At 42.3% G+C, this 26,976-nt stretch overlaps 1 protein-coding gene across 2 annotated transcripts in view; it reads right to left on the reverse strand.

Annotated features, from left to right (window-relative positions):
* SRGAP3 (SLIT-ROBO Rho GTPase activating protein 3) overlaps positions 1–26,976 on the reverse strand; it is a 232,850-nt gene that overhangs the window by 73,734 nt on the left and 132,140 nt on the right. For both annotated transcript variants that reach the window (XM_048487752.1, XM_048487751.1), the window contains exons 5-6: positions 20,713–20,898; positions 15,456–15,584 (exon numbers count right to left, since the gene is read on the reverse strand). In XM_048487752.1, coding sequence (XP_048343709.1) covers positions 15,456–15,584; positions 20,713–20,898 — 315 coding nt within the window. The remainder of the gene's footprint in view (positions 1–15,455; positions 15,585–20,712; positions 20,899–26,976) is intronic.

Consider the following 26,976-nt stretch of genomic DNA (forward strand, 5'->3'; position numbering starts at 1 on the left):
TCTGCCTTTCTTCCATTTCCCTAACAGCCTTTAAATTCATAAAAGGCAGCCATCTTTCTTCCTTTGTGTCTTCCTTTGGCTTATATGCAAATAGATGACTGGTTTTTCTCTCTCTTAAATGTCTATGACTTCTTAAGAGGAAGGGTATTTATTCAACAAACTCCAATAACTACAGGTCACTGACATTATGGGGACCCAGGCAGTAACAACAATCTTTAATAACCTCAGTAGCCAGAGGTAGGATATTCAACCATAATTTGTTAGCTGAAGTCACCAAATATGGCATATATTCCAGACTAACCTTACCCTATCCCCACTCCTGTTCTTTTTTTCCCTGGCCTTTGAGTTTTTGCAAAATATTGTGCTTCGCTGTAAATCATTACTTTGGTACTATGAACTTTCAGTACTATATGTGGAAGTCATCCCATTTTCTTGTTTGAGTGTCTCCTGTCGCACTGTGTAACAAGTCCTTCAGCATTAAATGATGGATGGAGGTTGTTGTTTGTGTCAAAAAACTGAGTTCCTCTATGCCAGGGGTCCCCAAACTTTTTAAACAGGGGGCCAGTTCACTGTCCCTCAGACTGTTGGAGGGCCGGACTAAAAAAAACTATGAACAAATTCCTATGCACAAATGATTGTAAAATGTTTGATTTCACCTTTCAGCCTTTCTGTCATGGTCTATTTTTAGAACAGTGACCAAAGTATGTCAAGTACAGAGTGGGCTCCAAATATTGTTGGGGAGGCTGTGGAATACCTTCCCCTGTAAAAAAAAAAAAAGCAGAACTTTCCCAATGAAGCATTCCATCTAACCCAGGATCAGGTATCTTCCTGGGTTCTTTCCTCCCTAGCAGCCAGTGAGCGATTCACCAGCCTGGCTGATGCCAATGGGAGTGAGGCGGAACAGAAAGCCTGAGAGCAACACATGGAGTAGCCGAGAGGGAAGGGCGGAGCAGGAGTTGCCACGTGTAAGGTTTCCAACTCTGGGTCAGAAAATTCATGGAGATTTGGGGGTGCCATCATGTAATTGCAATCAACAGCCTTTGGGGCCGGTTCCTCCTCTCCCTCGAGCCCCCACTGCACATGAATGGAGCCATCGCCGCCATGCCTGGCGGGCCGGATAAATGCCTTAAGGGGCCACATTTGGCCCCCGGGCCGTAGTTTGGGGACCCCTGCTCTATGCAGTTTCTTCTTCTTTCAAACATTGGTTCAGGCATCTTAGTTGATAGTTCCATGGGAATATCAACTCAATGCATGGCAGCTGTGAAAAAGGCAAACTCTATGCTGGGGATCATTAGGAAAGGAATTGAGAATAAAACTGCAAAGATTGTCATGCGCTTATATAAAGCCGTGGTGCTACCGCACTTGGAGTACTGTGTTCAGTTCTGGTCGCCACATCTCAAAAAGGATATTGAAGAGATAGAAAAAGTGCAGAGAAGGGCAACGAGGATGATTGAGGGACTGGAGCACCTTCCCTATGAGGAGAGGCTGCAGCGTTTGGGACTCTTTAGTTTGGAGAGGAGATGGCTGAGGGGGGATATGATTGAAGTCTATAAAATTATGCATGGGGTAGAAAATGTTGACGGAGAGAAATTTTTCTCTCTTTCTCATAATACTAGAACCAGGGGGCATACATTGAAAATGCTGGGGGGAAGAATTAGGACTAATAAAAGGAAACACTTTTTCACGCAACATGTGATTGGTGTTTGGAATATGCTGCCACAGGAGGTGGTGATGGCCACTAACCTAGATAGCTTTAAAAGGGGTTTGGATAGATTTATGGAGGAGAAGTCGATTTATGGCTACCAATCTTGATCCTCTCTGATCTGAGATTGCAAATGCCTTATCAAACCAGGTGTTCGGGAGCAACAGCCGCAGAAGGCCATTGCTTTCACATCCTGCATGTGAGCTCCCAATGGCACCTGGTGGGCCACTGCGAGTAGCAGAGAGCTGGACTAGATGGACTCTGGTCTGATCCAGCTGGCTTGTTCTTATGTTCTTACAGTGAAATTTTTTTAGTGGACAATAAAACTCAACAAAGCTGTGACTTTTTTCCAAACAAGATAAGAACCTAGGTGCTAGACAAGGGAGTTTCTATCCTGAAACCCTTTTGGGTCTCCAAGGTCAAGAAAAAGTAGAGCCACATTCCAGTTAATTAACAGATGATTTCAGAAGCCTTGTCATTTGTGAGAAATAGGAGGATTTAGCCTGCAGATAAATCCTGTCACCTTTTCTCACTCTGACCCTTGGGCCATCTGGCTAGCAGCAGGGTTGCATGATTACCTGACATTACCAGCCATAGATTTGATTGGTCATTGAGCCCTGGCCAATTCAGACCCCTAGCCATAAAGTTTAGGATTTTCAGTCTAGTTTTGGAGCTTTCTTGGTGCCTTCAACATGGCTCCTTGATGCACTGTTTTGACACTGTGATTTCTTGATGTTCAGGCATGCTGTAAGATGTCTTGACGCTCAGAAAGAGTGGCCTTTTATTTCTGGAAGATTTCAGCAGGAATGGCAACATCTGTATTTTGAACCAATGTTATTTACTGTGCAGTTATTCCTTTGTGATTTGGTCTTTGTTATTTTCCTTCTTCACTTCCTATTGTTCTTACTGAAATAATGAATCACTTCCATCATATCTTGTGGTGTTCAGTCTTTGTGGTGGCTTCAATCTAATTCAGTACCTACGCCTATGTGGCTACACCTACCAGGTTAATTGTTTTGTGAAACTCAAGCTGTAGGTGGTCTGCCTTGCAGGGTGACTTTCTTGACTTTAATTCCAGGAAGGTTGGAAGCTTGCCCCTTGGCTTTTGACTATTTAGGTAGTGAACAAGACTGGTGGAAGCTATCAAGACTAAGCTGTGAGGATTCATCCCCAGGGTTTTGTAACTTTGTGTTTTGTTGATCCATACTAAAAATCCCTCGGACTAGGGATTTTTAACAGTCTGGTTGGCAAGACCTGAAGAACTTTGTTTCAAATGCCTGGAGTGTCTACTGCCACCTGGCTTGCATTAATGGAACATGTATATTCATACTGCTGACACTTGAAGATGAAAGAGTGGATGATAAGGAGGCAAGCAGAGTTTGTGAAAATATAAATAATACGGAAGAGTTTGAAAACTCTACAGAAGGAAAAGAAATTATCTTGAAAGCTCCAGAGCTGCTAGACCAGGTAGCATGTTCCAATATATTGAAACTAACTGCTGCGACAGTTGAACATATCTATGAGGAGATAAGGATGCTAAACTGCAAAATGGATTCCATCATTAAGGAGCAGGAAGAGAAAAGGCTGCCAGTTTGTGAAGCAGCCCTTGTAAAAGCATCCTTAAAGGAGCCTATTCTCTTATTCCACAAAATAGGAAACCCTTTTCACCTGGTGCTTGCTTCTAATAAAGTCTGCTTGACAGTTTTCAATTATAGAGGAACAATCCCACTCTGGAACACCAGGCAGCTTGCTAAAAGGCACCTACACAATTTACTAAAGAGTGAAGCGAAAAACCTAGACCTTCAATCAGTGGAAATACTGAACTCTGGAAATTGTCCAACACAAGTCATCTTAGGTTTTCAAGCAGATCGCATTCCTCTTATGTTACTGCGTTTGAGATCAAAATTAGCAGCAAAAGGCATCTTTCCAACCCGTGTGTTTAAAAACGACATTGTATCTCCCCTAATCTCAAGAGTTAAACACCTTTATCATGGCAGTCATCCACCCAGTGCCAAATCTTACCTTGTAAAGAACGTAGATAAAGGTGTTGCAAAACAGGAGCAACAGAACTTGGGAAATGAAATAGAGCAAGAAGAAGAAATACAAAACCAGACCCTGGAAAAAGATCTCAAGGAGTCTTTCTTAGCTCTTCCTGAACAAGAGATTGGAAATATTGAAGTGTGATCTAATTAGGAGCAAAAATGGCCAAAATGAGACTCTGCAGCCTACATAGGCCCTAAGAGATCCTTCGAGTAACAAAGCCTCAACCAACCCAGAACCACTACCATCCAAAGGGCCAAATGCTTTGGATGAGGCCGCGCAGACTCTACACCAAGTTCAGAATGACAGGCTATCTTGTGAAATAGATGTGGACTCACACCTCTCCAGAGCTCTATTCTATGAACTACATGGTGAAAGGGTTGGGGAAAACGCCTCATGGGCCCAGGAGCTGGTGGAGTTAGCCCAAAGAAACACAGCTAAGGAACCTATAAAAGGTTAGATCATAGAGGCCTCTCCTGCCAGAGAAAATGGAGCTCAGAGAAAACAGAACACAAAAGGGAAATAATGGCTGTATTTACCTGGACCATCTAGGGAAAGCTGAGAACCAAATTACATCAGACTGAAGCTAAAGGAGACTGCACCTATAGGAAATCATCTCATGGAGATGGCAGGGATTGGAACCGTTGTCTATATACCCTATCAAGATGTCCCATTCTTCCAACCGCGACTATGGAGATTATTATATCATACAAAGAGACATGGACAGATATTCCTCTCCTAGAACTGGATGGATATTATAGTTTTTTTTAATTTAGAAACAAACCCAGGAAAAGGTCCGGGGAGATTAAAAGAGAAGCCCGGACTAAGTATTCTAGTCTCCACAGCCCTAAATGTTCACTGTAAAATGAAACCCCCACTTTTACATCTGGCCATGGCCTTGTACATGACATCTGAAAAGTCCAGCTTAATCATTGTGAATGTTTACTTACCACCAGAACATCAAAAAGCCCTTGTGACAGAAAAATGGTCATGGCTGGATCATTATATCACATCTTTGATGATGAATCACCCTGAAGCACAAATATTAATAACTGGGGACTTCAATGCCCGATTAGGACCAAACGATGACTTTCTGGCAAACAAGTTTAAAACATTGCTGGGGACATTGGAAGGTGGGACAGATACCACGTACTACGTACGGCAATTCAAAGATCACTCTGCCAACTATGCTGGCTTATGTCTAAAAAATCTTACTCACAGGAGAGGCCTACACATTTTGAATGGTTCCTGTCCTGGGGATTATCCCGGCCAACTGACATTTGTCGCAGGCAACAGAGGAAGCACAATAGACTATATGCTTGTGTGCAGTTCCTTACTGACAAAAATTCAAAAATTCCAGGTCCTCCCATGTGTCGAGGGAGATCATCTGCCCCTTCAACTACAAGTTTCTTTTACATCAAATAGAAACAACCCACTTCAAAGACATCTTTCTCAGTTAGAATATCTAGGCAAAAGGGTTAGATGGTCAGGAAATTTAAATCAAGAGATCAAAGTAGTGTTATCTAAACAAATGCTGAAAAGGTGTGTGGACTCATATACTCTCTCTGGCAATGAACAGGACCCATTAGCCAGTTATGAGAATATGATTAGACAACTTACAGAAAGACTATGGAAGAAACAAGACACCACCCAACACCAAAGAAAAAAGTACAGATTTAACAAATGCTGGTTTGATAAGGATTGCCAACAGGCCAAAATAAGGCTAAACTCAGCTTACATCTCCTTTCGTTCAGCCCCTGTAGAAAATTCGAGTGAGGCCTACATTATCCTAAAGGAACAAAAAATTCTCTATAAACAAACTATTAAAGAGAAGAAAAAACAGGCCACCAAAAAATCATGGGAAGAACTGATCTATGCAGCCAGACAAAGAAACCAATCATTGTTTTGGAAGCTAATTTCATGTCAGGGACAACAAACTAAGTCCCTAATGGATTCATGTATTCCCCCTGACAGATGGGCCAGCTTTTTCCAAGATTTATATGATGACTATGAGATTACACCCCTTCCATCGGAGTTTCTAGACAAGGTTCAGATATGGCCGGATGTCTGCCCTCAGGAAATTAAGGCCCATATAAGACATCTGAAATGGGGAAAAGCCCCTGGCTCTGATGGTATCTCTCCAGAAATACTAAAGGAAAACATAGACTGGTGGGCACAGTGCCTAGCTGCACTATTTACCTATATTGATAGAACAGGACGAATCCCAAAAGCCTGGAACCTAGCCATTGTTATTCCTATCTTCAAAAAAGGAAATAGAGATGATCCATCTAAATATAGGCCAATTAGCCTTTTGAACATTATTAGCAAACTGTATGCAGGACACCTATTAGATAAGTTAAAAACATGGTTAGAACAAGAACAGGTTATTGCCATTGAACAAGCAGGCTTTAGAGAAGGGAGATCTACCACAGAACACTGCCTGATCTTGCAACATCTAATCGAAAAATATTCATCCCCAGGACCCACTTCACTTTATGCTGCTTTTATTGACCTAAAATCAGCATTTGATCTCATCTCTAGGGAAAAATTGTGGCAAAAATTAGAGACCTCCAACGTAGACAGAAGGTTGTATTTTCTTATTCGAGCTCTTCATGACAACTCCTCTCTGAGAGTGAGATGTAACCCAAATGGCCTACTGACAGATCTAATAAGAACTTACAAAGGCGTTAGACAGGGATGTCTTCTAGCTCCCTCCCTGTTCAACTATTATATCAATGGTATAGTGGAGCACTTAAAGAAAACAGACACACACCCTCCTAAGCTTGCCACACGACATCTCCCCATATTGTTATATGCTGACGATGCGGTCCTTTTGGCCAGAACCCCTGTAGGTCTTTTGCAGCATATTGTGAAAAAGACGAGCTGACAATTAACTTTGATAAAACCAAGGTTACAGCTTTTGGTAACCAACCTAAAAAGAGGATCTGGAAAGTTAGAGGGAAAGAAATCGAACAAGTTGATAAGTTCAACTACCTGGGGATTGTGGTTCAGTCCACAGGCTCGAATGTGGAGCATATAAAAATGGTGATGGGAAACGCAGAGCGAACAACAGGGGCAGTCTTAAGGTTTTTTCGTACTAAGGGAGGGCACTATGTACCAGCTGCCATTAAACTATACCAAGCAAAGATTCTGACACAACTTACGTACGGTGTACATTACAACAAAAAACAGTGGCAAACAACATCATTAGAGAGAACCCAAAGTAAATACTTGAGAGCCATTCTACAGGTTCCGCCTGGTGTACCGAATACCTTTGTAAGGTTAGAGACGGGCCAAATGAAAGTTGCTGACAGAATTTTCTTACTATCAGTTTATCAATGGCTTAATGTTTACACAAACCCTAAAGGACTCTGGCCTCTAATAGCCCAAGACTCTTTCCAACCTAGATGGACGTGTGAAGTTAGGGAAGACCTGCACAAGAGAGGCATATCACCCAGTGCTCTCTTGACACAAGACTTGTCCTCATCTAAGACTACAGTCAAGCTGAGAGTTCAAGATATGGCTCGTCAACAAGATATAACAGCATTCCCCAAATTTAATCTCAAACCATCCATTAAATACACTTTGGGCCCTTCCCCCATCTATATAACTTGAACAGCCAGTCACTTAGGAGGGCTTTCACACTCACCAGATGTGATGCTCCTCCCTCAGCAATGCTTGAGGGCAGATATAAAAAAATCCCATACATCGACAGGCTTTGTCCATGTGATATGGGGGAAATAGAGACCTTGACGCATATTTTTTTACGATGCCCCACTCACAAAGAAATGAGGGCAAAACTGTTTGACTCTCTTCCAACATCAATTTTTCTTGGCCCTGAGGATTGTGCCATGGAAAGACTATTAGAAGATGCCAATCCGAATATAACAAGAGAGGTGGCAAAATTTAGCGCTTATGTGGTTAAAAGGCGTGGACAAGTAGGGCAATTAAAATAGGAACGTTGGATTAATGATTTTATCTTTTATTCAAATTTTATTCCAGTTTTTAACTTGAACTTATTTTATGGTTTGGACAAACAGTCTTTGGAAACTGGTTACCCCAATTTTATCTTGTATCTGGTCTGGACCCGCTCAACTTTTAGATGACATGGCTGGAAGTCCAGCCTTTTAGTCAGTCCTTATAGGCGTCCTTTTTAGTAATATTGTATGAGCCTTTTATATTTAATTTTTTATCTCTGCTCCAATCATTATATTTTTACTTACTGTATCGCAATTTAGGTGTAACGGGACTCCAAACATAAGTCACTGAAATTTTTTAATATATATATATTACTTAATTCCCTCGAACATCCTCTCTGTCAGCAATACAGAATATGTATTATCTCTGACCTGTGCTTTATTGTTGCTGAATTGTGTATTTTTATTTTGTTGTTCTGGTCGTTGACCGTAAATAAATGATTTGGATTTTGGATACTGCTGACACTAAAAAGTAATTGAAATTCTAATGCTTCTTCTGAAAAACTTGGCATATGGAACTGGAAATCAGAGTATAAAGTGCCTTCAGAAATCCAAAGGATTTCAAGGATATAAATTATAAGTAATGATGCATCAATGAAAAAAACATTTTATGTTAGTTTCTTTAAGTCGATGTTTGTCCTGTTAGAATTTTCCTTAATCCCAAAAATCTTACTATAACAGTCGTACAATCAACACAAACTTCAAAATCAAGAAAGAACCAAAAACTAAATGTGATGGATATGCTAACAGTGTACACTAAGGCAAACAAATATGGGGTGAGTGATGAAGCATCCACTAAGCTATAAGTTTTCTTGAAGGCCAGTTTGCAAAACAGAAATATCACAAACCTTTATTTTCTTATAGGAATTAACATAACAAACTGTGGTTACTCACTTCAGCTTCAGAAATATGGTTGGCAGTAACTGATATTTTCCAAAAGCAAGATGATGTCACCTTTCCTTCACTTCCTCTGCCAAACCAGAGGGGTATGTTTGCTTGAGGGAAGAGACTTTACTCACAAATGTTTCGTGCTCAACATGAGACAGGCTTAATCATCAATTAACATTTATTATGTCAAAGCTAGGCCTTACAGTTCACATCTACAATATACATATGCCTCAACTACTAAATTATGGCTACAGTGATCTTAATGGTTTTGATTGGCATGCAGCTCATTAAATTCCAAAACCAATTTCAGCCCATTAACCATTACTTATAACAGTCTTTCTCTGAACCCTATTATGTTCCATGAAGGAAATCCTCTCCCTCATTAACCAACAGTGCTGGGTGATACAGGGTAGAACTCATGCAAGTATAATCATACTTGCAATCTGACAAGCCCATTAGGATCCTAGGACTGTAATCTCTACTTCGTTAATGTTCTCTGATCACCCTTTTTGTGCAGGGATCAGTTTCCCTTTCACTCTCTGTTTTATATCAGGTCAGTAAACAGATTTCTGATCATCACAGAGAATAAGCTGAAGGAGGGCAGCACAGTAACTGAATCACATTAAGTGCAGGAGAATAGCTGTTGATGGAGATGCCTCACTTCACCCAGCATCTACAATTGACCCCTCAGACATATGGTTTGCTAAAGTTGATTTCAATGATAGGCGGAGACAGTACCCACACCCAATGCTTTTTATTGCTATTAACAGAATAGCACCAGAGATAAGATGAATGACTAATAATGAACATCCATTAAATTATCCTCTAGGACTACATATGTAGTCAGTGAATGGTGCTATTTTCTTCTGATTAGATGCAAAGGTGAGCAAATAACTCCTATGAGGAAACTTCAGAAAAAGAAATGATAAATAACTACACATAATTGTAATAGTATTGAAAAGGCAGGTGTTAAGAATGATGCAATGCTTACGAAGTAGACTTGGTCCAGTAAAACCAAGTCAGAGTAGCACTTACACGCCAATCTTATACAGAATTATACTGGATCATGGGCTTAGATTGGAGAACTCTGTATAGGATAGCACTGTTAATTCCTGGTGAAGTTGTTCAGATGGTTTCCAAATGCAGTATAGGGACAATCTTGAAGATTTAATTGAATACGGTGTTTGCATGATATCCTGATCATCTGAAGACTGTCAAGCGTATCCTGTGGAATGGCTGAGTATGATCAAGAGCGTCATCTAGTTGGCCCATTAATCTCAGCATTAAGAATTCAACAAAACACACCACAATGGCAATTTGAGCAGATTGAAGAACTCTGAGGGGATTTGTTCTGCTCCTCAGTTTCAGAAATTATCTGAATATGTACAGTTGACATATGGAACTGTACAACTTTGCTTTATATATCAATTCAAAAATCTTTGGCTATCCTAACTGGCAACATCTCTCACAGATCTCAGGAAGACATAAGTCTTCATAACCCTGCTATCCAAGTTCCTTTAATTACAGCCCTACACCTAGGACTATGCAACATATATGCTTTTTGACTGTGGTGAGGCTAAAACAAGAAGTTTCCAAATGTAAATAATATCTACTTAATTCATGTAATCCAGTATGTTTCCATGTTTATTGGACACAATAGGGTTCAAAGCTGAATGTTACAACTACAAGAGAGTATCTATTAATTATCTAGGGGAATAAGCATATTCTCTTTTTACTGGGATATCCTGAACTCTGCCCTGCAATGCTGTTCTGAAGTACACAAGACATATCTGAAAACGTGTTCAAATAAACAGCTCTTCTCTTGGGAGACCTGAAATAAGGAGACATATATACAGTTCATGCATCCTTAATAACGCTTTGTTTTCTTGGGCAAACAGAATACATAATTAGGCAAATGTAGTTGTGCTGCATCAAAGATGCTTTGGTTTAAGTCCCCTAAAGGGATTTCCTGGAGTGAGAAAGAAAAGCCAACTGCTGACTCCAATGGATGTATCAAAAAGGAAATAAACTGGGAAGGAATGACATAAAAACAGCTAAACTGGCATTCTGAAGCTCTACAGGAACCCAAAAGCTTAAACTCCATAAAATACAAGCCAACAAACAAAAAAGGTCACAAATCAAAATGTGGGAAGCCCAAGGAGCAAATATCACCTGAAGGTTTTACTTCCAAGGTTTTCCCTACATCCATTTATGAATAAGCAAAGCCTTGAACAAAGTGAGCAAAATTACAAATAGAACTGCTTTTAAAATATTTTTTTCAAGAAATTAAAAACCCTCCCACCAAACCATCTTGAAATCTCCATAGGACTTGAAAGTCTCTTCAGATTTACCTTTTCATTCTAATATGGAACAATAAATATGATTTAGAAGATTCATAAATTAAATTAACTTATTGATGCACCTGAGTAATATTTAAACCAGTAAAAACACTTCATATAAGTCCAGCATTCCATATGGAGTTGAGTTGATTAGTATTATTATGGGTCGCCCTGCCCCAAGTACTCAAGGCGGTTTACACCATGTATCAGCACAATAAAAATCAATAACACTAGTAATATACCTACATAACTCAGTGCCATTCTAAAACTTGAGGTATAACACACCATTAACCTCCCATATCACACCAAACAACATCAAAAGAGAGGAAAAGGGGGTGGCAAAGAGGAAAAGGAGGCCAGCTAGATGGCCACTAATGCAATCCTCAACCATAGGCCTGGTGAAATAGCTCCATCTTACAGGCCTTGTGGAACTCTTAATAGGTTCCACAGGGACCTGGTCTCACTGGACAGAGAATTTCACCAGGCCGGAGTCACAGCTGAAAAGGCCCTGGCTCTGGTTGAGGATAGCCAGGCAACCTTTGGGCCATGAACCACCAGTGTTTTTACCTGCTGAGCACAAGGCTCTTTTGGGAACATACTGGAAGAAGTGGTCTTGAGAAAGTGCACAATTTGACTCTGGGTTAGTACTAAATGGCTTAGTATCTAAATGGCTTAAAACACTCATTAAATCCAAATGTCCGAATCCACCAAGGTAGGCTGGCAACCAGCAAGAAACTAACCTGGGAGAGGGGCCAGAAATTCTGTCATTACACCAGGATGCTGCCAATTGCCCCAATTCCTCCCCATTTTTCTCCCACATCCCAGCAGAGAAGCAGGAAAGGCTGTTGGGGACATGAGGTAACAACCCTGCAATTAAGTCACTAAGTACCCCTTACTTTCTACTGTGGGATATATGAATCCTTACATGATTGCCTATTTCCAATTTACCAATGAATGGCTGACTTTCAACTAGGCCTATGCTCTTAGGACTAATAAGAAACCTGTTGCTATGCCTTCACTTCTTCGTCCTTCCTACAAAGTTCTTTAGCATCAACCTTTGCAGCTTCTGCCCTTTAATCATTGTCAGTAGCATCTACCTTCACTTGCTTATATGCCTCTACCCTGTCTTCACTTGCTTGTATGCCTGCTTGTTCATGGTTCCAGAGTTGCCATCCCCAGATTGGAAAATCCCTGGAGATTTGAAGGTGGAGTTTGGGAAGAAAAGGATTTTAGTGGGCTATAATAGCATGGAATTCACCCTCTAAAGCAGCCATTTTATTTATTTATTCGATTTATTAGACGGCCCTACCACCCGAAGGGCTCAGGGTGGTTTACAGGCAACCAAACACAATACATTGCAACTAAAACAATCGAATAATCCCAATTAAAACAATAAATACAATAAAAATAGCAGCAATAACCTTTCCATAATTAATAAATTAGGTGGCTTGCGTCTGGTAAAACCCCGGGAGGGGACTGGCAGATTTTCAGATAAGCCGATGACACATAGGGCAACAGAGAGGGCGGACTCAGTGGCCAGCCTCCCCAAAAGCCCGGTGGAACAGCTCGGTTTTACAGGCCCTGCGGAACTCCCCAAGGTCTCAGGGCCCTAACAGCTGGAGGAAGAGCGTTCCACCAGGCAGGGGCCATAGCTGTAAAAGCCCTGGCACAGGTGGAGGCTAGCCGCAACATAGGGGGACAAGGGACCACCAGTAAATTTGCCTCTGCCCAACGGAGAGAGCGACTCGGGACATATGGGGTAAGGCGGTCTCGCAGGTATGAGGGCCCCAGGCCGTAAAGGGCCTTAAAGGTCAATACCAACACCATGAAGATAATCCAGAACTCCACTGGGAGCCAGTGCAGGCGGCACAACACGGGGGTAATATGATCTCTAAGTGAACCACCCGTGAGAAGACGGCCACTGCATTCTGGACCAGCTTCAATTTCCGGATCAGCTGCAAGGGAAGGGCCGCATAGAGCAAGTTACAATAGTCCAAAATGAAGGTGACCGTTGCATGGATCACTGTGGCCAGATCGACCTGGGAGAGATAGGGGGCCAGCCACAGGGCCTGGCGAAGATGGAAAAAAGCAACCCGAGTTACATGTACCACCTGGGTCTCTACTGAAAGAGACAAGTCCAGGTGGACACCCAGGTTGTGAGCCGAAAGGGTCAGTGCCAAAGAGACCCCTTCTAACACCAGCAGCTAGAAATTCCTAATCTCCCCCTTGCGACCCAGCCAGAGGACCTCCGTCTTTGTTGGATTAAGTTTCAAGCTGCTCTGCTTCAACCAACCAGCGACCGCCTCCAAACAATGCTGTAGAGCCACAGGGGCAGCGGCCGCCCCGCCCCCCCCCCCATCAACAGAATGAGCTGAGTGTCATCAGCATATTGATGACAGATCAGCCCAAAACTCCCCACCAGCTGACCAAGGGGTCGCATGTAGATGTTAAATAACAGCGGGGACAACAATGCTCCTTGAGGCACACCACACTTGCTGACTCCGTTCTCGGAGGAACGAGGCAAGCCACTGAAGGACAGGGCCCCGCACCCCGGCAGCAGCCAGGCGGTGGGTCAAAAGGTTGTGGTCAATCGCATCAAAAGCTGTGGTAAGGTCCAATAATACCAGCAGCGCCGATCCGCCTCAGTCAAGATGCATGCGGAGTGTATCTGTGATGGTGACAAGGTTGGTCTCTGTCCCATGCCCAGCACAGAAGCCCGACTGGAAGGGATCAAAGGCCGATGTGTCCTCCAGGAAGCCCTGAAGCTGCTCCAACACCACTCTCTCAATTACCTTCCCCAGAAACGAAAGGTTCGAAACGGGGCGGTAATTGGCCAGATCACTAGGATCTAAAGATGGTCCTTTCAAGAGTGGGTGGACCACTGCCTCCTTCAACCCACCAGGAAACACTCCTTGCTCAAGGGAGCAGTTGATAATATTCAACCGGTTGAGGTTGCAACTCCTCACGGCAAGTTTTAATCAGCCAAGAGGGGCACAGATCCAGAGGACAGGTAGTAGGACTAACAGCAGCCAGGACCCTGTCAACATCAGCCTCAGCGAGCAGGGAAAACTGATCCAAACAAGGACCTGAAGACGGCCACGGAGCCTCTAGTTCACTAATTGTATCAAAGGTGGCAGGGAGGTCATGACGGACCGACGAGACTTTACCCACAAAGAACCTCATAAATGCCTCACAGCCAAGAGCAATTGTGGGTTTTTAGAGCCCTCATTTAATGAGGACAGAGACCAAATAATACGAAACAATTGGGCTGGGCGAGAGCTTGCAGTTGTGATAAAAGACGAGAAATAATCTCTTTTCGTCCTCTTCGTCGCCATCTCATAGGCCTTCATAAACATCCTATAAGATGTTCTCGCAGCTTTGTCACAAGACTTCCTCCACACTCGCTCTAGCCGTCTGAGCTCCCGCTTCATGTGACGTAGCTCCTCAGTAAACCACGGAGCTAGCCGAGAGCAGAGGCGCAGAAGGTGCCAGGGAACAATCACCTCGATGGCATTGGAAACCCTGGAATTCCAGTCCTCCACCTGCTCATCGAGGGTGCCAGTGGGTTCAGGATCCCACAGAGCATTCAGGAATCCCATAGGATCCATAAGTCTCTGTGGGTGGGCATAAATCAGCCCGTCGCCTAGACAGGGTTGGCGTGGTAAGTCCACCCGGACCTTCAGGGCATAGTGGTTGGACCCTGGCACTCTATCAATAGAGGATACGACCACATCAACTCCCGACCCAAAGACCAAATCCAGAGTGTGCCCAGCCTCATGAGTGGTGCCAGAGTTGATCAAATAGAGACCCAGCGTCGCCATGGATGACACCAGGTCCACAGCCACTGAGAATGAGCCGGTATCGACATGGACATTGAAGTCCCCCAAGACAATAAGTCTGGGGAACCACAGCGCCCAGTCAACTACTGCTGAGAACTAATCTCTGTAGTCTGGAGACTACAGAGAGATCTCCAATCTTCACCTGGAGATTGGCAACTTGACATGGTTCTGTTAGCCTACTATCCTTTTTCTGCTTTTGGTCTTGCTGACTTATCTTTTACTTACAGAATCACTCCCATCCTTTTTATCTTGGATGCACAAAACTGCACATTTCCCCAGGCTAAGAGTCCCTCAGTGGGTTCATTCCAAGTTCACACCAGTTTCACCAGCTGTTGTACTCTGGTCGCTTGATGGCTTCCTACAAAGTCCTCCCCTTCCTCCAAATTAATTCCCTTAATGCAAAGCTATCATGATGGAATACATGATGATTCTTATTCAGACGCCAGCATCAGCCCAATAGTATTACATACTCTGCAACACGATTTGCGTCCTGGATGCATTAGCAATGCATCCTGAGTAATGTTAATCGATACTGCAATATGACAGAAGCAAGGCAACCTGCAGTGCAGATATGTCCACAAAATCAAACAAGGTATCAGACACAGCTGCCACCCTGGGAAAAGAACTGGGAATCAGTACGGGAAGAAAGAAGAATGGCTTGAGCACTCACATCAATCAGGTCTGAGACATCATGGATGTAATATTTATTAACTGCCGCATTTGTGGCTGCCAGGTTCAGCAGATAGTCGTTTCTGGCTTTAGTGCACTTCAGTTTGTTTTCGGAGTATTTGGCTTGCCTCTGAAAAACAGTGAAACAATACACAGAGAAAGGTAACTAAGATGTCCCACCACTGCTATTTAACTCTTAGAATAGGAACACTGTGCAGAAATGTTGTTTGTGTGCAAGAAAATAATTTCTACATTTCCCCAATTATTAAACTCACTGTCATTGGGGAAATGTCACATCAGCAACATTTTTTATCAAATCCTGAGTTTACTACTGCAACAACATAGCAATAAAATAATCCCATTTGGCAACGTTATGGAACTTAAAAGTATAAATGCCCTTGCTACCTACATGAAAAAATTATGAGTATAACCACCATTAAAGTCAGAAAGTGCTGCAAACTGTGGCACGCTTTTCTACCAGGTTTTCAGAAAGATCTGTCTTGCCCGTTCATAGTTCCAACCACTCATTTAAGTATCCTCAGATTTGGTCGACTTAGCTATTAGAAAATATATTATATTTTTGAAATATATTGTGTATGCCTATATTATACATATAAATTAGTATTATCTAATGTTGCAGATTTAAAAATCGCACGTTTGGAGTGACTAAAACCTTGCCTTAAAAATACTTCATCCATTACAAAGAAGAAAATACTACATAGAAGTTTTATTTGGCATCCATGAAAACGTTCCAGTTTCCTCCTTGGCGTGACTGGAAAAGTGCTTGAAGGAGCAAATAGAACATACACATTTTTTTCCTCATAGCCCCTCCCCTCCCCACCCCCTCCCCATGCCTCTACTGCCTTGTGATAGTCTCTGTCCCCTCTGCATCTCAGGCAGATTCACATGGTCAAGGCGCAATTATCTGTCCGGTGTCCTTCACAGAAAGCAAAATAGCATAATAAGGGGCACCATGACCCAGTAGTGACGCTGCAGTCCTAAACACAGTTGGACCCTTCCAAGTCCACTTGAGTCAATGGATTTAGAAGGGTACTCTTATTTTGTCAGTCAGCGTCTCAAATCACTGCCTACTACACAGTGCTCTGAATGAAAAAAGATTCCTCTTATATGCTGAAGAACAGCCTGAGTGTGTGACAGAGTGATCAACTGACAGTTTTGCTGAGCAGCCAGCTATAATTTCCTCTGATGTTGCTGCAAGCTGAGAACTGCATTGTAGCTGGATAAATGTGCAGCCAGCAGCAGGATTTAAAAGTACAGAAACTGAGGGGCAGAAACTGACTGGGGGCGGGGGGGGGGGGGGGTTGCTACAAAGATCCAAATTAGAATTACCCAGAGCTTACAATGGTCTCTCACATATTATTTAAGAAAGCAATCATAATGTGGAGTCTCCTTACCTAAGCAACATCTCAGTGAGTTTACAGACAAGCTCCCATGAAACAAAGTCAAAACAGGAGTGTCTCCTTTTTGGCAAAGGGTTGTATTTTCAATAGAGTAAGAGAAAGGGGGCCAAGGAACATTGGCTCTGCCCCCTGAATTGTTCATGCATGAGCTGGGACATGTACAAAAGGCTTTCAGGGTTCTTACAGACAGTGAATAGCAAATAAGGCTTTGGAAATTTTTCCTCTTCTGTCCCTCAGCTGCTGACTCTCAAGCACAAGCTCAGACAATGGGAAATGGGAAGTAGCTGAGGGACATTAAAAGGTAACACTGCCAAACATCTGCTCACATCGGAGAAGAGGGAATCATAGGGCCTTTGCCAGTGTCTTAAATCTGGTCTACACACTTGAATGGGAGAAAAGACTGCACTACCAACAATCTCTGGAGGGCAGCTGGGATTTTCATGCTCTCTCCACACAAACTCCCTGCATGCAAAAAACTAGCATAACTAGTTTGTTCCCTGCTGTTTTTAGCGGAACACTGAAACATATGCACATTGCCACCTTATTCTGCTGACTTGATAAAATAAGGCAAGCACTGGCAATAAGGCAAGCACTTGCTAGGAAGTCCCCAGAAGTCACATCAAATCTTCTGACCACCAGTTGCCTATGGTCAAGTTAGGAGTGTGGACAAGTGACAGAACTATGTGTTTCTGCCAGCAGAAACAGTAGTCTTGCATTACATCAGAGGAGATGGCAAGCTCTGCCATTCAGTTCATTCACATAATGTGACTGAGACCCCACAGTTTGGCCCAGTGTCTATCTATGGTTCCCAGGTTTTTGAGTCATGGAAAAGCACTCTTCCAGACAAAAGACAATACATTCACAGAGACACTGGTTACCTCCTGTGGGTAGACAAGAGTGAAGGAAAATAATGTGTGGCTAAAAGGCACATACTCCTACAGAACAACATACAAAAGCGTCTGGGCTACAAACCTGAGTTTAAGTCAACAAGCAAATGCATTGCTACAGTGGGGAAACAGGCATGTTATAATTCTGCAAAGGGACTACTGGACTGGTTACAAACATTTCCTGCAGCTTATTGCCATGAAAAGACCCTCCAGCTATCCTGATATTCAATCAGTCTCCCAATATGCAAGCACTGTTTTCTAGGCAATTTTCCCTTACAGGAGGCCTCAGGGTCTCTTCAGTTTCCTATTTGTAATATCCTTCCAAGCCTTTCCAGAAAGCAATTTCTAATCCACAGCCTTCACAGATCCATACATAATGCTTAGTCAAGCACTAGGGATTAAAGTTTCCATGTTGAATTACACACTGCAGCCCTATCCCATTCAGCACCCATGATCTCTATACTTCACTAAATCAAGGAGACCTGCATTCAAGCAAAACAAGCTCAAACAGTGAGGTATACCCTTCTCCCAATTTATTATCTCCAAAGCAAAACTACCACCAAATAGCTACAAACCCTCAAATATATACCTGCTCACCCTTCTGGGCATGTCATGTATGCACTTACACAACTGCCCAATCCCTTTTTTTAAAAAAAAGAATTAACTAAAGAAAATGCTTGAAAGGCACCAGCATTAGGAGGAGGCCACAATGCCTACCAAGAGATATGGAAAGTCAACAGGGTCCAAATTGGGCTGAGATCTTACACATGGACAAAGTATAGATGAAATGTTCTCAATTTCTTTCCCATTGTTATGAAACTAGAAATCTGGCACAGGCTCATATGATTCCTGCATTCTCTGTTCACTTTCAGAAACTATTCACTTTCAGAACAAACTATGGTGCAGCTGCATACCATAACTTCCAACTGCAGTTTACAATGATGCCCACAATGCTGCACCATGGTTCACAATGAAAAGGGAATGTGGGGATTTGTGGAGACCAAAGAATACGGATATGTTCATATAATATACTCACAAATAAAGCTCATTGGGTTTAATTGAATCAACTGCTAATCACATTTAAGAGAGGAGAACTATGAGACTAGTATGTCAATTATGAAGTCAGGAATATTTTAAGTTGGCTGTTGTGCATTTTCCAGGCTGTGTGGTCTGGAGTTCTTGCTCCTAATGTTTCACCTGCATGTGTGGTTGGAATCTTCAAAAACACGTCATGGCAAGATAGAATTCAATTATAGTTGTGTTCATTGCATTTACTAGTATCTGCTATGTCATACAGAAAAGCCACTGAAATCCCCAAACACCAGACAGTTTCAACAAAACCTGGCTGCTAATAACAAAAAATACCAAAATCAAACACATTCAAATGCAACTGTAAATGAACTCCAGCCAGACACATGCCAATGTGTCTCACACACTCTCTTTCCACCTGTGAGGTGGACAAAACACTCTGCCACACAGTCCCTCCACACTATGCCCCAAAGAGAAACACATCTTACTGTGTCAAGCTTCTGAAAATGCCAACCATAGATGTGGGTGGTACATTAGGAACAAAAACTATTAAACCATGGGCACTCAACTCAAAAAAAAAACCCCACAACAGTTTGTTGAGTTTGGCCATGAAAAGACTTTAAAAAATACATTATTTTAAATACTTTCAGAAAGCAGCATCTTTGTTAAAACTTTCTGCGTATGTGTAGCCCAAAGCTCACAGTTCAGCCAACCCTAGAAACTGTGGATCTTCCCAGTGGGGGTTGAATAGATTTGTGTATTTTGGGGAGGTAGTACAGCACAGGTACATGTGAATGTTAATGAGAAATATAGCTAAAGTGTTGTCAATATACTCCTAGGAATTACCATAATTGACAATCATTTTCACTGCACATTTAATATCTGCCATGGGGTCTTTATCTAGCAATCTGTAAAAGTCTGACACCTGTCTCTGCACTTCTAACATAGTCCTTTGAATCCATTATCACAAGCCCCTCTCCATTATCGGCCAGTTTGAGAACTAAAGAGTCATCATGGGCAAGTGATTCAAGAGCTTCTAAGTCATAATAAGGCAAATTTTGCTGATCTCAGCCTCCCAAGTGTTATGAAAGCCATGGACCAAACTTGGGGTGTATATCCCGTGAAAACAGAGTGTACTGCCCCACAGAGCGGAGAACACAAGTCATGAGATGTCTGCAACCTTGCCCTGCATGCTGCCAGATCTGCTGGGATGATTAAGAATTACTGTAGCAAACTGCAATTTACTGCTAAGCTCCTTCCCTCCACAGCTGAAGAGGTCTCAGAAGCCTGGCCATTAAAGTGTGGGATCTGGGAGAGACAACCAGATCAGCTATTAAAGGAATGTTTTGTGCACTTGCTTTTCTGTCTGTCTGTCTGTTTTTGCCTGCTTTGACCATCTTTACTTTGCTTTTTGTTTGTTTGTTTTCTAAGCTATTACTCTCCATTGGCCTTCCCTCCCTCCAGCTGCCCTTTTCAACTCTCCCTGTGTCAGGCAATTTAATGGCTGAGCACATCAGGCCTTGATGATGTAATGCACCCCCCTCTGTGGAAGTGCTCTGCAATGTGCCCTCCGGCTCCGCTTCTCGCTGAAAGGTGCCTGACTGATTGACTCAAAGCTCTAGCTACCTGCTGTCTTCTTGGCATTTGTCCACAACTAACAAGCTTGACAGAGAAAAGCACTCTTATACGGCCGTCCCAAAGAGATCTTCAGTGAAACGCACATAAGTGTCAAAGCAAGCAGGAGGTATCCCAAGCTGTTCAAATTCAATCAAAGAAATATGTATGTTATGCAAGGGGCCCAACAGTATCAGCCATAAACCTTGGACTTTGAGAGATTGCTCAGAGTTGGCATTAATATCTGACTGTGGAACTATCAAAGGGCATCCTGCCAGCTGCCTGGAGAATTCTTCTCACCACAGACCTTTTCCTTCATCTTTTCAATCTTCTTGACAGAGCTGCGGCGCTGAGGCCTATCTTCGTGCCGCAACAAATTCACACTAATGTCCCCTGCTTTGTTGAACTGCTTCTCCTCTTGCTTTTCGGCTTCCTTCAGCTTGCTCTCAGCACTGATGCTCTCTGCATGGTACATGTGGTACGTTTTCATCACCTATGGAAAAGAAATTCAGTGAGCGTCCAACGTACAGAAATAGTAATACATTTTAACAACAAATTAATTCAGCGGTTGCCCAAGTGGGCACATCTCTCACCACTACTAGCTGTTAACATCTCACTTTCAAATGCCAAATATTTTATTGTACTGTCTTGACAGCTACTTTGTGAGATGATCCACACTTGCTATAAGAACTCTAAGCTTAGAAAAGAATACAAACAGGGTCAGATAATACATTTTAGTGGTTGTATTTTGTTGGTATCTCACTTTTCTGCCTAATAAGGACAGAAAGCAGCTTATCAGGTCATTCTTTCCTCCTCCACCCTATCCCCACAACAAACCCCTTGTGAGGTAGATTTGGCTGAGATACTGTGACAAATCCAGGATAACCCAGTATGCTTCCACGGCAAAGCAGGGGTTCGAACCCAGCTACGTCAGGCCCTACGCCAAGACAGCAACTACTATGCCAGGCTGGCTCTCATGTGAAATTAACATATTTGGAAAACATGTATCAGCCTAATACATGAAAGACAGATGTGGAATTCTGAATCTATACCTCCCAAACCTTAACTATAGTTACAAGCAGCTTAAGGAAGAGGGTCATGATGGAGAGGGGAGACACCAGAGGGACAGAATACACAATCCTACAGTGCACTCTTGATCCGTTAGCCACTGTTAGTGTCATATGTGCACCTACTTACTGGAACATATATGAACAGTTGTTGTAATACACTGAGCAACATACGGTCATGTCTACTCTGATTAAAAGAATGAGAGATAGACATCAGTTTACACTGAATGCAGATTCATCAGTGGTCACTAAAGTTTTATCCTCAGTGGAATGGATTTAGATACCCTTGTGTGCCATGGCCAGAACCTATGTGGCAGCTGCCAGTTCTCTTCTGTGGAGTAGAACTCCACATCCTCCAATCAGGTACACAGCTATGGCAAAACCTGCCCGACTACACGGCTAAAGAGAACCAGCTTTGTATGCAACTGCAGTTGCCACATGTTTAGCTGTAACGTTGCCAGAGTGCGCACACATCCACCTGAACCCACCTGAGCCTCTCCATTAGCAGAAGTAAAATCTTCCTGCAAATTTAATAAAAGCAACTTAGCTACCTGCTCACACACAACATGGACTGTTTTGTGAATTAGTATGTTGATGGCAAGCACTATTTGTGAAATTTGATCCATTTTCTGATATTGTTTTAAAGTGGTAAGCCACTTTGGGTTTGCACTGAGCAGAGAAAAGCAGGTTAAAAGCATCCGAATAGATAAATAAGAATGCCACAATGAAAAAGAGAGAGAGAGAGAGAGAGAGAGAGAGTCTAGCCTACTGAGTTGTCCATCATTTGCTTGTTTTTATTAAGTGAGTGAAAAATTATGGGCTGCTCCAAGGGTTGCCTAGCACCACCGCCACAAGGGTAAAAAGGCCCAGCATACCAACAGCTTAGATTCTCAGGATACATACAAAACCTCAGCGGGGAAGCAATCAGGAAACATTCCAAGCCTCCTTCAAGCAACAGTCTGTGCTTGACAGGGAAGCTTGTGAAACTGGTGTGAAGCTAATTAAGTCAGTGCTACTCCAGTGCTTTTAAAATAAGGAATCAAAATGAAAGCAAACCTGGGGGAGGGGGCACACAATATTAGCACCCATTGACATGTAGCTCTTTATGGTTATGATGGCTGGGAATGATAACTTGGAGCTGTATTATAGATGACAGGGCTAATGCTGTCTATAGAATGGTTATAGGGGGACCTTAAGCCTCTTTACTGAGAGGTAAACCCTACTGTGATAACATTTCCTGATAAAAGTGTGTGAGACTAAAAAGCAGACTCTGTAGAACAGGGGTCCCCAGCCTTATTTAGGCCGCAGGCATGGCGCAGTGGGTACAGCGACAAAATGGCTGCCACTGGAGGTGGAGCTAGCCACAAAATGATTGCCATTTAATAACTTTAGTCACACAGTGAAGATCTTTGTGCTTTGGTAACTGCTGCTGCCGAAGCAGCATTTTAAAAAATCTGTGCAATCAAATCTCTAATTGTCAATCAAAAGCCTTGCTGGACAAAAGTCTCACCTGACCCTGCCTTAGTGGGTACCAGAAAAGGTATTGGCAAGTGCCACGGCACCCATAAGCTCCACACTGGCAACCCATGCTGTAGAATGTGGCTTGCCTTAGAAGTTTTTATTTTTCATCTAGAGACAGAAATTTTGCTCAAGGACACTGAACAAGTTCAAGGTTGATATCCCTCTTCTATCAATAAGGTGATTCCTGAATAAGTTTTGGCTGGACGACTCACTGAAAGCAAAGCAGTAAGGCTTTAAATGGAGTCTCCATAGAGAAATGTTGTTCTTGAAGGCATAAAAAATAAAAATAAAAATTTAGACAAATAAACATTTTGTTGTTTTCCTTTCATAATAACTGAACAAAAACTCTTTCAAGAGTTTGCTTTTTAACCGGCTGGGGTTTTCCCCCCCTCAGAAGACCAGGAGCTACCTCCTTAGCTAAAAATACGAACAGACATCTGTGGCCTAGAGCACACCTTATTATGTAACTCCCCAAATGTCAACTAGAATCCAATCAGAATCCTCAAGGACTTGGACTGAATGTGACTTTGCTGACATTTGCTATCTACCATAAACTTTCCTTGTGTGCTTTTGAGTTCTTCAGTAGATTTGTGCACCATGGCATTATCACACTAGTCTGAAAATGACGCATATACACACACATCCTTACTTGTATTTGCTGCCAATCTTGAGTGTTTGAAAGTTTACAGTTTTCAAAACCCAGCTCTTTTCATTTTTATGCATCAGCATCACCTTTTCATAGAAGGTTAACAGTGTGTGCCACCTTTTGTCTTATTAGCATGCATTGCCTACAGTGCGCTACAATAAACAGATATTAGTTTTTATTCTGTTCAGAGCACTCTGAGTAATGCATGTAAATAGAACTATTTCTAGATATTTGGTGCATGTTTGAAAAATCAATGGCCTTTATAACACTGTTGGTGTGCATTCCACATAACACTCTTGTTCAACCAGACTTCACACATTATGTACAGGTTACATACATGTTATTAGGAACAACAGCCAGATCAGGTGCTTCCTGTATTATGCATGTTGCATATTTTTAATGCATTTGGGAACACAAATATTATCTTCTTAGCATACACTTGACAGATGAATGTTCAAAAATGCAACTGTCCAACCACATTGCTCACTGCTTTTAAGTCCACAGTAGCCCCCCTTCTCTCAAATATATAAATATATATATTGGTCCAGGTTCAAGCAATGCTACGGCCCAATGCCCACTGTGTTGTGCCTTCTCTAAAAAAAAAAAATCATGGGCTTCAAATTATCCAGGCTTGAGATACGCCTTCAAACCCAGATGGCAGCATAGGCCCCACTAAGTTCAACCAGTCACATGACACAAGGAGGCGAAGACAGAATTATAACCTCACTGGTGTCTGTCAAGATCCCTAGTCCAAGGAAACTTCGGGATGGGCCAGCAACAAACAAAATTACAAAACTTTTGGGTTTTAATCTTCACACGGCAGTCTTAGCAATTGTCTCCAGCCCCTTTTCGCTACCCAAACAGCCAAAAGCCAAAAGGTAAGCTTCCAACCTTCCTGGAATTAAAGCCAAGCAAGTCTCCCTTGCAAGGGCGACCACTTGCAGAGTGATTCACAGAACAATTAACCTGGTAGGTAAAGCCACATAGGTCTAAGTCCTGGAGTGAGATTTAAGCCACTTGAAGACAAGTCACCACAAGAGATAATTAAAGTGGTTCATTAAAATTGCGCAAGTATATTTCTAAAAAGAACAGTGAGGTTTAAAATGGCAAAAGTTACACCAAAAGCACTAACTACAATGTAATAACATCAGTTCAGAATACCACATGTCACACTTCCAGCTGAAATTCCCAAGCATTCAAAGTCCACTTTATCCAAGAGTTAGCAAGCACAGACAGTTTGTCTGAATCATAAAGCAAAAAGTCCAAGGTTGGATCAAGTAGTCATAGATCAAACCCCAAGAGCACAACATGACTGAAAATGCCAAACATTATGGCCCCTTCCGCACACGCAAAATAATGCGTTTTCAAACCACTTTCACAACTGTTTACAAGTGCATTTTGCTATTCCGCACAGCTTCAAAGAGCACTGAAAGCAGTTTGAAAGTGCATTATTCTGCATGTGCGGAATGAGCCTATGTTAGGATCTGAGTTGGCCTGAGCTCATTTGACTAATCAGATCCATGGCTGGTGATGACAATTAACTACGCAATCCATGTTGGGAAGGGGGTCAGAGGCGGGGGTGGGTTCATTACACAACCTTGTTACTAGCCAAGTGGGGGGCAGTTCTTACAGGTGTCAAGTCTGATGATTTCATCTTCACTAATTGGATGGAATGTGACTCCACTGTTCTCAGCCTTGGAGACTTGAGGTGAATCAGGATAGTAGCTGCCTCCTCCTAGCACCTGAACTCTTACCGGTATCTTAGTTGCAGAAACTCTCAGTTTACTGAATCTCAAGCAGTACCACAGTTATTTTCCAACTTAAATTTTTCTATTGTAGGCCTGAAGCCCGAACCAATATACACAAGTTTCTCAACAGTATCAAAGCCAGAATAACTAACTGACCAAGAGAATTGGGAACAAGCTGGAAACTAGAAGTACTAATCTAGTATATGTGAGAAGTCAGCACAAGCAGGATCACAAACAATTCTCCTCCTCTCAAAGACATTTTTACATCCCCTCCTTACTTGGTATAGACCAGGGGTAGGGAACCTTTAACACTCAAAGAGCCATTTGGACCCGTTTTCCACAGGAAAAGAAAACACTTGGAGCCGCAAATAATTTTTGACATTTAAAATAAAGATAACACTATATATATAGGGGTTTTTTTTACCTTTTACTCCGCTCATTCTGAGAAGCGCATGGGGCGGGCAAGGATGAAGCCGGCGGCCGCCCCACTCCAACGGGGCGGGCGAGAGGGGAAGCCCGCGGCGCGGCCCAGCCAACCATGGGCAGTTGGTGCGCCCACCCTGCTGCCTGCAGGGCAGGCAAGGATGAGGCCGGCAGCTTGGCTCGTGGAGCCACAGTGCAAGGGCAGAAGAGCCGCATGCGGCTCTCGAGCCGCAGGTTCCCTACCCCTGGTATAGACCATCTAGTCATCCTTGGCACTGACCCAATGATCCTCTCACATACTTAAATTATAGAGTAGTGGTTCCCAACTTTTTTCAGTTCTTTTATGCTGAGACATGCTGACCTAAGGAAGGGAAAGATCTAACTTCTTTTGTAACAATTCTTCATTGTCAGGACTACCAGAGTAGCTATATGCAGAAATATATAACATAGGGACCCAAATCCCCATGAAACAGTTTCTCCTTGGAAATTAAGGAAAGCTGTAGCAAAGCTTGTTCAGCAATATTTTATTTTTAGAATAATTAGCTTCCACCTTGTCGGGGGGATTTTATTCTTCCAAAGAGTCAAGGACTTAACATGTTTCACTCCAAGTAGAACTTTTTCTAAAATCTTACAGCAATAATGTCATGTGTGTAAGAGAAAAATTCTATAATATACAGAAAGAAAAATATGACATCCTAGGACATCAGCATAATGAACAGTGATTGAAAGACGGGAACAAGTTTTTAGAGTCTAGGTTTTATCCAATATCTGCTGATATTAAAATTCTTCCAAGTAAATAATATCCCTAGCAAAAAGGCATATCCTTAAAGTATGCATAGGGCTTAGAACAGCCTCAGAGAGACTCCTGATAACCTTGTAAATAGCTATCCTTCTTTTAGATTTAAAATAGATAAAAGATCTTACGATTTTGAATACTCTAAGGCTGAATTTGAACTACCGATATGTACAAATGACAATATTGTTATTGCTAAAATGTATAAGTTCTTGTTGAGATTTGTAACAGAAGATGAAGGAGTAAAAGATTGTATGAAGAAACTGGCCATTAACTTTGGACACATTATGTAAATCTTACCAGTAATAAAGTGCTCTTCCTGCTCCCTTATTGGTGGATGGTTTGTTGGGGGACATTCCATCCCTGCCCTGGA

Source organism: Sphaerodactylus townsendi, linkage group LG03 (genome assembly GCF_021028975.2).
Source record: "Sphaerodactylus townsendi isolate TG3544 linkage group LG03, MPM_Stown_v2.3, whole genome shotgun sequence".
Taxonomy (NCBI): domain Eukaryota; kingdom Metazoa; phylum Chordata; class Lepidosauria; order Squamata; family Sphaerodactylidae; genus Sphaerodactylus; species Sphaerodactylus townsendi.